This window comes from Podarcis bocagei, assembly GCF_964188305.1.
Source record: "Podarcis bocagei genome assembly, chromosome: 4".
Classification (NCBI taxonomy): domain Eukaryota; kingdom Metazoa; phylum Chordata; class Lepidosauria; order Squamata; family Lacertidae; genus Podarcis; species Podarcis bocagei.
The window spans coordinates 93114629-93131014 of NC_138128.1; the positions used below are offsets into that span (position 1 = coordinate 93114629).

Sequence of the window (16386 nt, forward strand, 5' to 3'; positions counted from 1 at the left end):
TGTGCCTCCTCCATGGGAGGTTTGGAGGGTAGAATCACAAGAACAGACCTTTTCTATACTGGCTCCCTGTTTGTGGGAAGCTCTTTGTTGCCTATCTTTAGGTGCCAGGCATAAACATCCCTCTTCTCCCAGGCCTTTGGCCAACTAAGCAATCTATGTGAGAGAGAACGGGGTATTGTTTTTGTTTCCTATTATGGTATGTATTTATGTGTTTTTATTTTGTAAACCGCCTCGTGATTTCAGATGAAGTGTGGATTTAACAAACAAACAAACATCACATTGTTATAGACAACGTGGTCAACTTCAAGGCAAATTAGCTTTTCCTTTTCCAGTAGGGAATTTCCTGCTCCTGTTCATCAGAACCTCTTAAAGAAGTAGAGTTCTGAGGTCCTTGATAGAAACCACATTCACGGAATACATTTCAATCACTCTGACACCACTTTAAAGAGTCATGGCTTCCCCTAAGTAATTCTTGGAGCCGCAGTTAGTTATAGGTGCTGAGAGTTGTTAGGAAACCCCTATTCCCCTCACTCCCTTTTGTTTTCATCTTAACTATTGTTGTTTTCGTTTTTTAACTACCGTATTGGCCTGAATATAAGCCACACTTTCCCCCCAAATTCTGACTGTGAAAAGTTAAAGTGCGGCTTATATTTGTGACCTTACGGTATGCAACCAGGAGTGCGGGGCAAACAGCGCCAGGGCCGTGGTGAAGATGCACCCTCCCCGTGCATAGTCCCCCATCCTCTCCCCAAAGGCCGGGAAGGGAGAGAGTGAGGAAGGGGAAAGGCCGCCAGCAACGCGGCACAGCTTCCCCCATGCCCAGTATGCAGCCAGGAGCAGCGAGGAATGGAGCAGCTTATATTCGGGGGGGGGGGTCCCCCTTCAGTTTTAAAGCTGTGGCTAATATTCGGGTGTGGCTTATATTCGTGCCAATATGGTTTGTATTTGTATTTTTATCTTGTGAACCGCCCTGATATCTTGTGATGAAGGACGGTATATAAATCTATTTAGCACTAAGTAAATAAATAAATGGGACTGGTTGTTAAGCCACTCTGAGAATTGTGGCTCTGGGGAACTTGTTAGCGCAGATGATGAAGCAGGCTTTGGCTCTATCATCCATCCGCTGATGAGTGGGAGAGTTGAAGCCTGCTTTCCCTCGCCAGTGCACAATCAGGAGTGCACTTTACAGCTCCTGGTGGTGCATTGGCAGCTACATCTCTACCTGTCCTACACCTGGGATCACATAGGACATCAGGTGTGAGGAAGGTGGCCTGGCTCAGTATAAGGCAGCTTTCTATGTTCTATTGTCCCAATCCTCACTAACACTTGCCCGGAGAGAAGCTAAGCAAGAAGAAATGGTAGATACCTCTATAAAAAGCAGCAAACATGGTTTCCTCTCTTCCTAGTACGGTAAAGGGACCCCTGACCATTAGGTCCAGTCGTGGCCGACTCTGGGGTTGCGGCACTCATCTCGCTTTATTGGCCGAGGGAGCCGGTGTACAGCTTCCGGGTCATGTGGCCAGCATGACTAAGCCGCTTCTGGTGAACCAGAGCACTGCACGGAAACGCCGTTTACCTTCCCACCACAGCGGTACCTATTTATCTACTTGCACTTTGACGTGCTTTCGAACTGCTAGGTTGGCAGGAGCAGGGACCGAGCAACGGGAGCTCACCCCGTTGCGGGGATTCGAACCGCCGACCTTCTGATCGGCAAGTCCTAGGCTCTGTGGTTTAACCCACAGCGCCACCTGTGTCCCTCTCTTCCTAGTAGGAAAGTGTAAAAAGGAGTGTGAATGAGCAGTACGGCTTCCCAGAGGAAGATGACAAGTGTGATCTTGGAAGCAGAGGCAGGTGCATCTTACAGCCATTGCTTGACTAATTCTCCCTTCCGTGCTGCCCACAGGGATAGCAGGAAAGGAGCAGCTGTCGTCTCCACAGTTACTCCTTTCTCATAGCCACACAGCAGGAAGGATCGTGCAAGTACTAGATGCAAGGAGCAATTGCTGCTTCTGATCATTCATCTATCTTTATCTCTCTGGGAAAGCCTACCTATTCATTCACCTTCATTATCTGGAGATGGTGGGGAAAGTTTTGGTAAATCTAAATCTGCAACAGATAATCACCTGCCTCTCCAATCCCCAGAGAAGGTGGGAGACTGGCCACCATCTAAGGCTACAAGCAGCAGCCACCACACTGCAGCTTTTACAGGATAAAAGCTGATAACTGAGTGGTGGCTTGAATGAAGTTTTACATCCATTTCCATTATCAGTTCTAGATAACTGAACCTCCATGTCAAACATGAGATCAAGGTGGACTTAGCATAGAGTGGGAAAGTGTTATTTGTGCAGATAGAATAAAACACTGCCCCAAGAGCATATTTTATCTAAACAACTGCATCCCATCTTTCCTCAATGTATAAATAGTATTTCCTAACATGCTTTCAACACAACATAGTGGGATTAAACATTTAGCATACTTAGGTCATGGTGTTATTTTAAAAAATAAGTTTCAGCAGCTGAGAAAAATGTAAAATGTAACGTGCAGGGTGTAGGGACAGAAGATATAAAGCACGTTATGTTAAGGGACAAAATGAAAGTTGCTGACCATTTTCTTTGTATCCCATCCCTAGGATGACTTCTGGTGCTCTGTAGTAACGAGTCACAACATAAGGTGTCATCATAAAGCTGGTTCCTGCTGTTCTAGCTAATCCAAAGTCAAGAATCTTCAGCGTGCAGTCAGATTTTACTACTATATTGCTAGGTTTCAAATCCTTTCAAGAGAAAGAAAGAGAGAGAGAGAGAGAGAGAGAGAGAGAGAGAGAGAGAGAGAGATTATTCTAAGCCAAGCATATAAGTCCCCAGTAGAAGATAAAAAACAAACTGGTAATTATGATACAAGTGTGGGGAGGGGGGTTTTTCAGCCAGAAGTCTCATGCTGCCTGGGGACAATGGGAGTTGGAATCCAACAACATCTAGAAGGCTACAGGTTCCCCACCCCAGCCCTAAAGGATTAAGTTTGTAATCTGGACGTATGACCAGACAGGTGGCCTCTCTGCTAGGGAGTGCCTTTCATCTCCTTATCTTGTAGTAAGATATAGGCTTGACTACTGTAAAGTGTTGTACATAAGTCTGCGTTTGAAGGCTGTTTTGAAACTGCAGTTGGTTTAAAACATAGCCACCATGGCAGTTTTATTTCAAGTGAACAGCAATCTTCCTTGGCTTAACAGCAAAGAAAAATACTCCCCAAACAGGAATGTTAAAACAACGGCAATAATCTCACTAACCCTATGTATAATTCCAGCTGAGTGAAGATGCTTAATGCCGCACAGCATTTGATAGAGGAGATAGGACATTCGTTCATGGTCGAGCTCCATTTGAATCACTTGGCAGAGATTTGCATCCATGAGCTCCATCACTATGTAACTTTTGAAGAACATCAAAGCGTAAAATCAGACGAGAGCAGCAACTTAGGTCATAAAATCAATTGTGCACTCGTAATGTACTCGCCGAACAAGTTTTACAAAAAAATTATACTTACACATCTTGAAATTCTTCCAGTGATTTCTGTGGGGTAAAGACATTCAATAGGCCAATTATCTATGGGAAAGAAACAAGTCACAATGAAGGCCCACAAACAGTCTGTTTGTCTCTAAGTGAGTTAAGTAATAAATGCAAAAAGAAACACGCAAGAAAACATAGCATTTGATCAAATCAGAACTTCACTGAAGCTCTCTCACATTTTCACCTATAACCTCAAAGACAAGCCCAACTGGCTGTACTGTACACAGGTAACTCTCATCTTACACTTAATTTACTTATGCAATTGTAGCTTTGCATGGGTAGGGTAGGATGGGTGGAAATAAATAAAAAAATTAAAAGATGGAGAATGGGGGGAAGTATTATTTTCCCTTGTAGCTTATCTTTGTTTATTTTGTTATATAGTTTTAATTTGCGCTTGTTTTCATCTTTTTATGTAAAATACTTTGTGAGGTTTAGCCGAAAAGAAGTACATAAATATTTTACAGATACCAAATTGTTGATGTCCAAAACCCATCAATTCAGAATAGTATCATCAAGATAGTATAGTATAAATCAACATAATAAAATATAATCCATTTCTAGCAAATTAAACCACCCTGTATCCTATTTTCTATTTTCTTGCTATGCCAAATTAGACGTGATGTCTGTCCTATTTAAGCATTAAAGAGGAGAATGGGATGCTAATTTTTACAACAAAAGGTTAATGATAGTGAAAGAAACAGGATCAGTTTGTCCATCTTTACACACAAATGTGGCAAATGCATGAGTAAGAATGATCTCACATCTAGTCTGACCCTTACCGTTGATATTTAAACAATGAACAAATGTACTTACGTTTTTGTGGTTTACGCACTTCATGAGGACAAGCTCTCTGTAGGCTCGTTTGGCATGGGTTTGGTTCTGAAATGGCCGACTTAGCTTCTTGATTGCTACATTTCTTTCAAGGATAGCATCGTAGGCTGCACTGTAAATAAAAGTGAACTGTCATAACCATATTTGTATAAAAATTGACAAGAAGACTGGGAGACTGGAGTCAAGACCTAGCCGTGAAACACAATCAGTCAAGGATCTGAAAGAGGTTTGCAGTATTAGAGATATTCTGATTTGAATAAGAATCAAAAGAGCTTAAATATTCCGATACTGTGAAATGTTTGTGGGGAAAATAATTGCTGAAGCGAAAGGCTTACTCACAAATTGTACAGCTCATAGTAAAGCTTCTATGAAGAACATTTATCTCAGAGATGTCATCTATGATTCTATGGTGATATTAGATGATCTGCCATGGGTGATGAACCTCAGGCTCCAACCTGCTGGGCTGAAAAGGTTCTCCACCCCTGCTGCAGACAGAGGAGGTGGTGCTGCCACTGAGTGTTCAATACACTGGTTCGTCCAAGGGGCACAGAACTGTCCACAACCACTGGTTAAGTAAAGAAAAGCAACTGTGGAAGGCTGCTAGTTTCAATGGGTAGGCTGCTTAACCCTTTTCCTTTCTGACATTTTGTCTTCTCAAAATCATTCTCTCCTGCTTGCTTTCCAACCCATAAGGGACAAGATACAAAGTCCCTGTATTTTTTTCCCCTCGTGCTTGCAGAAAAGCAAGACAGAGAGGGTGATTTAGATGAGGCAAAATGCAAGGAAGGGAAAAGGCTAATTAATCCAGTCCCAAAAAAAGATAGCCCTCTGCGGTTATTTTCAATCAGGAGACTTATTCTCACATTTTATTAGGTGTGATATTTCATTGGTTTGAGGCGGAGTTTTGTGGCTGTTCTCATGGGCAGGAGTGTGCATACAACTGCTATTCTCCCAATTCTGTACCTGTCACACCTACTTTCTAGTTACACTTGACCTTTACGTGACCTGATGTCATTGTATCTGGTTCTATTCCCTCTTTTCGCCTTGCACTACAATAAAAGGACTGGGGCACTATATATACAAAAGCAATGGTTCTCTAGCAACCAGTACTATCTAGCATTCAAGTGGCACGTCAATCAGTTTTGCTCATGTTCGCATTTTAAACAAAATGAGATTTCATCACTGAGCTATTTTTCAAAATGGAAAAGCCTTACCATACTATGCCTTGCGCACCCGAACCAATAGGTTTTAAATTCTGGTATCGTTTGAGTACAGTGAAAGTAGAATCTCCAATCTCTACACTATAGAAGTTGTTTTCACGTTTGCTTCTGCTCATGACGCCGTTAGTCGAACACTTTAATCTAAAAGACATGAACCTGCAAACACAAGGAAAATGTTACATGCCTAGGCATATAAATATATAAATATAAATGTGTGTGTCTCAAAGTTTGAAAACTTTTCTGCATTTTTGGCCACAGCCATCCCAACTGTCTCGACACCTGCTCAACACAGATAGATGCTCTTGCTTTTAAGAAAGAAAGAGGTCCAATTTAATGTCATGGGCTGGAAAGCAGACACAGACTCAAGAGTCAAGATACAGGATACAGGAGTTCTGGAGCAGGATAAGAATTTCAGAACCGGATGGAAATGGCAAAGATGTCCCAGCAAGTTTCCCTGTTAAAATAAGGCACATTCACTCGCAAGACTCTCTCGCCTTCTGGGAATGTTGAGATTGCAAGTGTGCACTCCTTCGGGGTGGGTGGGATTGTTCCCATTTGTGAAGGAGTCACCTGGTTCCAGGTGACAAAGCAGTGCCCGCCTGTCTAACCTCTTGAACGAGTTCAGTTTCCGCCCTTGACTGATCAAAGAGTTTGGATTTGATATCCCGCCTTTCACTCCCTTTAAGGAGTCTCAAAGCGGCTAACATTCTCCTTTCCCTTCCTCCCCCACAACAAACACTCTGTGAGGTGAGTGGGGCTGAGAGACTTCAAGGAAGTGTGACTGGCCCAAGGTCACCCAGCAGCTGCATGTGGAGGAGCGGAGACGCGAACCCGGTTCCCCAGATTAGGAGTCTACCGCTCTTAAAGCCTCTCTCAATCTCCACTGAGTCTCCCTGCTCCACAGGAAGGTTGGAGGGGAGAGCTGGCATACCTTCTCCTCGTTCCAAAGTCAGAGTGGAAGGGGGAGATACTTTGTCCAACCCAGAGTGCCTACATTCCCCATCTTTCTTCCTCCTCCTGCTTCAGAGTCTGCCATCTCAAACCCGATTCCCAACAATGCCGTGGGGCTCATGACATCAACAACCTTACAGAAAGAATTTTCTAGTAAGACTGCACTCCCTCAACATCAGCTCAGCTCAGCTCCTTGTTGGTAGAAAGAAGAGTAAAACTTCTCCTATAGGGATCCCAATGCTTTTCCTGCAAAAGGTCCCAGGTACAATTCCATACATCTTTCATTAGAGCGATACCAAAATGTATGAGGCAAGGAAAGGCCTCTCTGTGTCCAAGACCCTGATGGTAAAGGTAAAGGGTAAAGGGACCCCTGACTATTAGGTCCAGTCGTGACCGACTCTGGGGTTGCGGCGCTCATCTCGCTTTACTGGCCAAGGGAGCCGGTGTACAGCTTCCAGGTCATGTGGCCAGCATGACTAAGCCGCTTCTGGCGAACCAGAGCAGCGCACGGAAACGCTGTTTACCTTCCCGCCGGAGCGGTACCTATTTATCTACTTGCACTTTGACGTGCTTTCGAACTGCTAGGTTGGCAGGAGCAGGGACTGAGCAACGGGAGTTCACCCCGTCGTGGGGATTTGAACCGCCGACCTTCTGATCAGCAAGTCCTAGGCTCAGTGGTTTAGACCACAGCACCACCCGTGTCCCTTCAAGACCCTGATGAGCTGCTGTTAACTGGGAATAGATAATAGTGGATGAGATGCCTTTGAGGAAGGAAGCTTCACCCGCTTGTGAAAGATTTTTCTGAGGTACTGAGTCACGCAATTAAGAGATGTATAGTTCAAAGGCAGCACCCTAGGTTGTTCTTGGCAGGCAGATTAATATAGGATGACCTTTCACAGCTGAGGATTAATTTTCAGTGAAACACATTTTAGTGATGTCTTCTTAACAGCATTCCAAATGAAAAGCACTAGGCCTCTTTCTTTTCTTTTTAGAATGAAACATGAATAAATAGCACAGAATGGCAGGGTAAAGTGGGATGCCATTTTGCTATTTTTTTTTTTAAGGGAGGGGGCAGAGAGACTTATACTGTCCCACCCTTATTTTGCCACCTGCATGCTTGCTTCCCTCCCTCCTGGCATTCTCTTACTTTTCCAGAATTTAAGAGATAGGTGGTCTATCAATAATATTTATAATTTAATTAATTAAAACGGGGGCAGGAAGAGAGAGACTGGCAACAGCCCAGGAACAAACATGTGGTAACCCACAGCATTTAGCTGTATCTCCATCCTGAATCCTGTATCACTACAGCATTTTTCATTCTGGACTCAGCAAGCCCCAAACAAGAGCAGTCACGGTATACAATCAGGAGATTATAATTTCTGGTTGTTGTCTGAGCAGTCCCAAAGGGAAAACTTTCAGTGGCAATATTTTTCTTACCCAAACCTTTACTATAGATTCGTGGAGTGTGTCCCTAAAAGTTCACACGCTTGAGCCTTGTTTCTGCCACTTCCTCCAAGACTCTTTAAGCTACGGCCAGTATGTACCTTTTGTAGCTCAAAGATCGCTTGGTGGAAGTTATTGATTGGGAATGGAGAAAAGATAAGAGGAAAAGCACAAATCGTCTCCATACTAGCCTTTAAACTGCAAATGGGGCAGAGACCCTAAGAGCCAAAAGCAGGGCAGGTAGCCCTTTTCAGCACTCTGTAATTGTTTCACTAGCTCTATCACCTTCCATCGTGGGAAGCAATGTCTGGGATTCCAATGCCTGATAAGTCAGGGATTCCTAACTCCTGGCCTGAAGGATCCTTGGTTGGGGATTCGTACTTGATATCATGCACCCTCACAATCCCAACTTCTCTGTCCTGTTATGTTTCCATGACAGTACACACAACTCTCTCATTCTTTCAGTGTTGGGGTTCCCCCACCTTGCCTTTAAATCCAGTTTTTTTCTACATATTTGTGGAGTCACCTGGGTATGCAGAAACCCAACCCTTGTTTGTGGGTGGTCCCGTTGTGCTGCCTTACTGGTCATGGGAGTTAATCGTCTGGAACAGCAAGCAACAGATGCCCTGCAATGGAAAAAAACAACAGTGAAAATACTGCAGCGTTTGCACTGGATAGTATGAATGCTTGGCCTTGATCCTCAACCTTTGCTGTTTTTTAAAGGCAAAAGTGTATGTTTCTACCTTTAGTTATACAAAAATGTGGGCAAGGAACATCACAATGGCAGTTGTAGGGGAGACAGGACTGACATTTTTATTTATTTGTAATATTTGTGTCCCATTTTTCCATCCAGGAATCTATCAGTCATTAATTTAGACATTAAAACAAAGTAGCCATCGCTTTCATTGAAAGGCTTCTTGAAGTATGACTACATGAGTCTCCTGGCATCTTCCACCTTTGAAAATCAGCGGATAGGAAAACCAGGCAGCAGATGACAGTTACAAAGGACAAGGTCTCGTCCAGGGAACCACAGCTCTAAGTGTGCCACACTTGTTCCCCAGCTACTGTCACTTCTCTGCAGGGACCGTAAGCAGAAGAGAGGGCCGGGGGTAGGAAAACAGCAGGCTTCATCTGCATCTGGAGTTCTTCTAAAGGATGACACAGGACCATTTGAGACATCTCTTTCAAGGCCTCAGCCCAGACACACAAAAAGGGAACTGCACCCAGAAGCCAGTAACAGGATACAGAAATGGGAGGAGGGTGTTTAGAAAAAAGCTGAATGCAACTAACACCTATTTTCTGATCCTACCTGGTTGGAGACTAAACAATATTAAAAATAGAAATCAGCCAAATCTAGCTTTTCCTTCCAACTAGAAAGTCTTATACAACAGCCTTTCCCCCTGTCCTGGGGTGGGCACCCTGCAGACCTAGAGCCAAAGGCAGCCCTCAGCCTAATTTCGAAAGACCTCCACAGATCATTTCAGATATCTGGCAAGAGTGATCTGTCCCTTCCCCAGCAGCCTCTTCTTGCCTTTAATTCCTCTGTAAAGACAACATATTTGCAGCAACAGCCCCCAGGAGGGTAGATTTCTCTGCAAGCAAGCTGCTGACCCAGGTAAGAACTAGAAGATGTGGTCCCCAAGTCCTGACTAAGGAGGAGCAGAAATGTCTCACAGTAAGTTCACTGGCCCTTTGCCAGGCAGAACTCCAGTTGCTGGGAGTGGTGATCCATTTGCATCTTTTCTTAATTCAAAATAAAAATAAGGAACATGTGCAGCACCTACCATGAACACAAGTGCCCCTGTGAAAAGGTCAAGATGGTGACTCATGTTCTCCTTTTACCAAGAACTGCATAAAATCTTTTTTTAAAAAAAAACCGTAAGCCAGGACAATCAGATCATATTCATCATCATACCCTGCCCATCTGACTGGGTTGCCCCAGCCACTTGGGTTGGCTTCCAACAGGGTATACAGAAACACCACCACCACAACAACCAGAACATCACACATTAAAAGCGTCCCAATCCAGTGCTGCCTTCAGGTGCCTACGGAAGATCATATCACTATTTATCTCTTTAACATCTGACAGGAGGGCGTTCCACAGGGCGGGTGTGACTACCGAGAAGGCCCTCTGCATGGTTCCCTGTAACTTAACTTCTCACAGTGAGGGAACCGTCAGAAGACCCTCGGAGCTGGCCCTTAGTGTTTAGGTTGAACGATGTGAGTAGAGACGCTTCTTCAGGGTCAAAGCCATTAAGGGCTTTAAAAGTCAACATCAACACTTTGAATTGTGCTCAGGAATATATTGGGAGCCATTGCAGGTCTTTTAGGACTGGTGCTATATGGTCCCAGTGGCCGCTTCCAGTCACCAGACTGGCAGCTGCAGTTTCCAAGTCACCTTCAAAGGTAGCCCCATGTACAGCACACCACAGTAGTCCAAGTGGGAGATGTACCACTCTGGTGAGACAGTGCGCAAGCAGGTACTGTCTTGGTCGGCGTACCAGATGGAGCTGGAAGACAGCCACTCTGGACGCAGAATTGACCTGCACCCCTATGGACAGCTGTGAGTCCAAAATGACCCCAAGGTTGAATACCTGGTCCTTTAGGGACACGGTTACCCCATTCAGGACCTACCTGCCCCCTGCCTCCCAGAAACAGTACTTCTGTCTTATCAGGATTCAACCTCAATCCGTTAACTGCCACCCACCCTCCTCCTACTTCTCTCAGATCAAAATGAATCTATCACTCTCAGTGTGGCCAAGTACTGCGCTGCAACAAGCAATCACAGCCAGGAACTGACCTCAAGACGTTTTGTACTTTTCCTCTTTGGAGTACATGTTATGACTACAACTTTCAATAATATTCATTCCAATTTTACTTTTCTATATGCTATTTCTATTTACTTTCTTTATTCTTTTCACTCTATTATACACATCTGGATAAGGTGTTCTATGTGCTTCTTGCTTTGATTTCTTAATAATAAAGATTAATAAAGTGAATAGTCCCTCCCAGTCCTGGCTCTACTTTCATCAGAAGAGCAGGGTTTGGCTCTTTGAGCTTATCTCAGGAGCACCATGTGACCTAGTCTGCCTTTCTTCTCCCTTTTGTCTGGTCTATAGGGGACTAGGGAGGACAGGTGGGCTTGGGGTCCTGCAAAAGAAGACTGTTCCAAGCCCTCTAAGTGCTGCATGTTCTTTATATTTTTAAGTATCTTCCCTCCAGTACTGCTGAAGGAAGGGCATTTAGGTGCACCAGTGTGAAGTCTCTGCAATGCTTTTGGACCAAGAGTGCAGAAAGACAGTTAGCTGGTTTACTGAATTAGAGTGCTCCGTCAATTAGTGTGTGGTTGGGGGTTGAACCTAGATGATGTTGGCATTCAACATCTGCAAAACATTGCTTTGGAGCCACTCTAGCCCTCTCCTATTCCAGAGAAATGGCAGAGCCCAAGGAAAATCTGGATAGCTAGAGTTCAGATGTTTGATGAACAGCAAACTGAATGGTTTGTGGGGCTACTAAGCCAGTTGGATGTAAGGTTAGCTTTTGCCAAAAATTGAAAATAGCAAGCCAGTCCCTGGCTTCAGCTTTCTAAAGGCCTGCCTCCAGACACTGGATGATGTCTGTCATGCCACAGGGTACCTGAAGAACAGCCCTCAGAAATCTAGACTGAACTGCTTTGATAGGTGTAAAAATGGAGTAATGGTTAAGCTGGGCCAATCAAGTGACTGCATATTTATTTTCAATAATAATAATAATAATAATAATAATAATAATAATAATAATAATAATAATTTTTTATTTATACCCCGCCCTCCCCAGCCAAGGCCAGGCTCAGAGCGGCTTACAAGCAATAATAAAAAGATGAATGATTACAACTTAAAAATAAAATACAACATTAAAATAATGGAACATTAAAATATTAAAATGTAGCCTCATCGCAGGAGAAGGAAAAGAAAAAAGAAAGAGAGGGAGGGAGGGAATCAAACTGGCTCCAAGCCAAAGGCCAGGCGGAACAACTCTGTCTTACAGGCCCTGCGGAAAGAAATCAGATCCTGCAGGGCCCTGGTCTCATGAGGCAGAGCGCTCCACCAGGCCGGAGCCAGAGTTGAGAAGGCCCTGTCTCTGGTTGAAGCCAATCTAACTTCCTTAGGGCCTGGGACCACTAGGGTGTCGTTATTTATGGACCTCGAGGCTCTCCGTGGGGCATACCAGGAGAGGCGGTCCCGTAGGTACGAGGGTCCTAGGCTGTGAAGAGCTTTAAAGGTCAAAAGCAGCACCTTAAATCTGACCCTGTACTCCACCGGGAACCAGTGCAGCTTGAAAAGCACTGGGTGAATATGCTCCCATGGCAGAGACCCCGTGAGGAGCCTCGCTGCAGCATTCTGTACCCGCTGGAGTTTCTGGGACAGCTTCAAGGGCAGCCCCGCTTAGGCATAGAGAAACTATGTTATTTAGGAAATACAACCTTGGGAAAGTTTTAAGACTGATTAATGCATAAACATAATAAAATGTAGAGCATAGCTATTCAACACACCTGGTGATGGTTTGGAGCAAGTGGCTGAATCCTAACAGTGAGGAGAGCGGGTTGCAAAGATTTAGATTAGAAAGTACTTGGGAAGACCCATATTAATGCTTTGCATTATGTGACACTGAAATTCAGCATGAACTTCAGAGATCAATCAATAACCACAATTTTTTTTGCTTCTTCTATTTACAGCATGTCAACTCAGCATAATCCTGTAAACTTTCTCATGGATAAGTAACCAGTTATGAAGAAGATTTGGCGTGAAACAACCTGAAGCCTTGAAAAGTCACTTCAGAAGTGTTTAGTAAGAAAAGTAACAAATTCTGACAAATGCAAGCATGCCAATCTTCAAATGATGTAACACTGCAATCCTAACTACACTTATTTGGGAGCACAGCACAGTGGTACCCCGGGTTAAGAACTTAATTCGTTCTGGAGGTCCGTTCTTAACCTGAAACTGTTCTTAACCTGAAGCACCACTTTAGCTAATGGGGCCTCCCACTGCCACCGTGCCGCCGCCATGCAATTTCTGTTCTCATCCTGAAGCAAAGTTCTTAACCTGAGGTACTATTTCTAGGTTAGTGGAGTCTGTAACCTGAAGCATCTGTAACCTGAAGCATCTGTAACCCGAGGCACCACTGTAATCTCCATTAAACACAGTGGGTCATATCTGTATAAAGCTGCATAGGATTGGTCTACAGGCAGGTCCTGCTATCCGAATAAAATGTGTTATCGGGAAACCTTTTGTTAGGCAAGCGGTCACATAAATAGTCATTATTTCTACTGATTCCTATAGGAAAATTTCTAATGTGTTCCCGACCAAGGAACTTTGATCCCAAAATGACAAAAACAACAACAACCTTGGGGAAACCTTCTGAAACCTTGCAAAAGGCAACAAGGAAGGAAAAAAATGTTATCTTATTTGTCCAGTCTCTCATCCTTCCTCCCCTCTTCACCATGGTTTCTGATGAAAAGGCTGCTGAAAAAGTAAGCCTTGTTTAAAGAGGCTTATTTGTTTAACAGTACTACACACAGATCTCGCTGTTTAGATATTTGAATCTGCGATGTGCATAGCAAGATTAAAAGTACTACTTCCTCGTATTTTGATAAGTGATTTTTTTTGTATACTAAGCATTTGGATAGTGGGCCTTAAGTATAATTAGTGTAATTTACATAAGCCCATACAGGATAGGGTTACTCCAAGAAGTACTCACACTCCTTATTAGCATGTCATTGGAGCCCACTAGATAGCAACCTTGTAGCATCTTAAAGAACGGAAGTTTTCTTGTGGAGCATAACCTCACTGTCAAAAACATGAAGCGTAATTCTCATTTGGAAGACACAGATAGATAAAACATAAACTGGAGCTGCGAACAGAACCAAAAAGCCATGACACACAAGAACCACAAATGGTTTGCAACACGTCTATGCCTTCTGAGCTCAGCGCACATTGTTGCATCTTGTGGCCTCACTCTCTATACCGTTTCCCACCCCTCTGAACATGCATGCGTTAGTAGTGATTAGATTGATAAATTGGTCCCTCTCAACTCTAGGATTCTATATCCGAGTGCAGATTCAAACCCTGGTCTCCCAGGTCCAACACTGTCTAAATCATTACGCCACACTGGCTCCCACTTGGCCACTCAGCACCTCTCGGTCCACTTCGCAGGGATGTTGTGAAAACAAGAAGGGGGAGAAGGAGGGAGGAACAAGGTAATCTGGGGTAATTTTCGGGGAGACAAGTCAGATGCATAATAAAACAAGCATGCTGTAATCTGCATTTCGTGCACCCTGGGCCCAACAAAATGTGCAGCATCAGCCCCATCATTATTCCAGGGGTGCCAATTATCACCATTATCATTAGTCTATGCCAACTTCCATGATGATCATTGCTGTATTCTATATCACCCAGGGGGTGCCCAACTTGAATAAAATATTGGGGGCCTCAGGGAAGCCCCATGGTGCACACACACACACACACACACCATTTGAATGGGAATTCCCCTCAAACTTCCCCCTCAAATATTTTATTGGGGGGGACACACACACCAAAGGATCCCCTTCAGCTGAGGATCCCAGAGCTGCCTTTAAACACACACAAAAAGCACGCAACCACACAACCTCCCTTAGGGGCCCCCAAGTTTCTTTGCGCCCCCCCCCCCACTTTGAGCAAAGGGGAGCAGGCCCAAAAAGGAGAGGCGGGTGGGGGGAGGAAGAAGGAAGGACCCCCCCCACCCCACCCCGCTCCAAGCCCAGCGAGGCCTGGTGAGACCGGAGGCGACGGTGGCAGCCTGTGCCCGGTGAGGAGGAGGAGGAGGGTGTGAGGGCGCCTCTCTTGTCTCCCTCTCTCGCCTCAGAAAGGCACCCATGGGCGCGAGGGAGCGCCTCCCCCAGGCAGGTAGGCCCAGCCGCCAGCCCGCTCTCTCCCAGCCACTCACTCGCTCGCTGGCTCCGCTTCCTCGCCTCAGCCGGGCCTTGTCGCCGCCGCCGCCTCTTCCTGCCTGGCCGCCGCCGACCACAGCGAGGCGGAGCGGGGCGGGGAAGGGGGCGGGCGCACGACGCCTCGCGCCCGCCTACTGACGGCCGGAGAGGCCGCGGCGCGCCTTCCGCCTCCGCCGCCGGGCCGGGCCGGCATCTTCCTCAGGGAAGGAAGCCCGTCGGGGGCGCTGAGGCGGCGGGAGGGCCTGGCACGCCGGACGGGAAAGGCTCCCTCAGCGATCCGCCCGCGCAGGAGCGATATCCTATATACTCTCTTAAAAAAATAAAAATACTGGTTTTCACAACATTAAAAACAAACAAACACATAAAACAAACAAACATAAATCATAACCTTATTAAAAATTACACTTGTTAAGTGACTTCCTCGCTTCCCCATGGTTGAATTTCATTGCATGTCCTTTTAACGGTTTTCCAAATCACAGTTCTTAAAATAATTTAACTTAAACATTAACATCCTTAGATCTTCACGTTATGAAATCAAACATATTAATTCATCACTTAACTTAAATAAAATCCTAAACCAATTAAGTATCTATTGTAGCCTTAGGAGGCTTTGCCCTCGGGTGGGGAAAATATTGCGCCTGGGAAAGGGAAATGGGAGTCAACAGACACTCAAGGAATAGTTTCGGAGAAAAGGCTTTTATTTCTACCATCCATGAACTGGTAGAAGGAGCAAGTGTGATAACTCACAAAAAGCATGCACGAGTTCACAATCATGTGCACAAGCATATACAGTGGTGCCTCGCAAGACGAAATTAATCCGTTCCGCAAGTCTCTTCGTCTAGCGGTTTTTTCGTCTTGCGAAGCAACCCTATTAGCGGATTAGCGCTATTAGCGGTTTAGCGGCTATTAAAGGCTTAGCGGCTATTAAAGGCTTAGCGGATTAGCGGCTAAAAGGCTATTAGCGGCTTAGAAAAAGGGGGGGAAGCGGAAAAAAATCGGAACACTTGCAAGACGTTTTCATCTTGCAAAGCAAGCCCATAGGGAAAATCGTCTTGCGAAGCAGCTCAAAAACGGAAAACCCTTTCGTCTAGCGGGTTTTCCGTCTTGCGAGGCATTCGTCTTGCGGGGCACCACTGTATACCCTTCCAGTTCCCTCCTCCTTTCTCCTCCCTCAGGAGTCCTGCCCCCGAGTTCCTCTGAGCATGAACAGAAAGCTCCCCTGTCTTGGGACTCTTTTGGGACTCTTGGCGCCCTTCCCAGGAAAGGGGTTTCAGAGTGTTCAGATATGTTTCAATCTCTTGTTCTGGCATGGTTCCTGGACAGAAAGCAAGTTGCAATGTGGTTCTTTAGCAAGGCCAGAAGGCATGAGAAAGGCCTGAGAAACAATGGACTGTTCTCTACCTTTATTACAGCAGAG

General features: G+C 45.0%; 1 protein-coding gene across 3 annotated transcripts in view; it reads right to left on the reverse strand.

The window, feature by feature from the left end:
- MAPK8 (mitogen-activated protein kinase 8) overlaps positions 1-15065 on the reverse strand; it is a 29910-nt gene extending 14845 nt beyond the window's left edge. The window contains exons 1-7 of one of the 3 annotated variants that reach the window (XM_081191790.1): positions 14962-15065; positions 8532-8631; positions 5606-5767; positions 4374-4503; positions 3538-3596; positions 3284-3422; positions 2605-2770 (exon numbers count right to left, since the gene is read on the reverse strand). In XM_081191790.1, the coding sequence (XP_081047916.1) occupies positions 2605-2770; positions 3284-3422; positions 3538-3596; positions 4374-4503; positions 5606-5763 (652 nt within the window). In that variant the 5' untranslated portion in view covers positions 5764-5767; positions 8532-8631; positions 14962-15065. The remainder of the gene's footprint in view (positions 1-2604; positions 2771-3283; positions 3423-3537; positions 3597-4373; positions 4504-5605; positions 5768-8531; positions 8632-14961) is intronic. The other 2 variants (XM_081191789.1, XM_081191791.1) reach the window with 2 other exon arrangements.
- Between the last annotated feature and the right edge of the window lie 1321 nt (positions 15066-16386).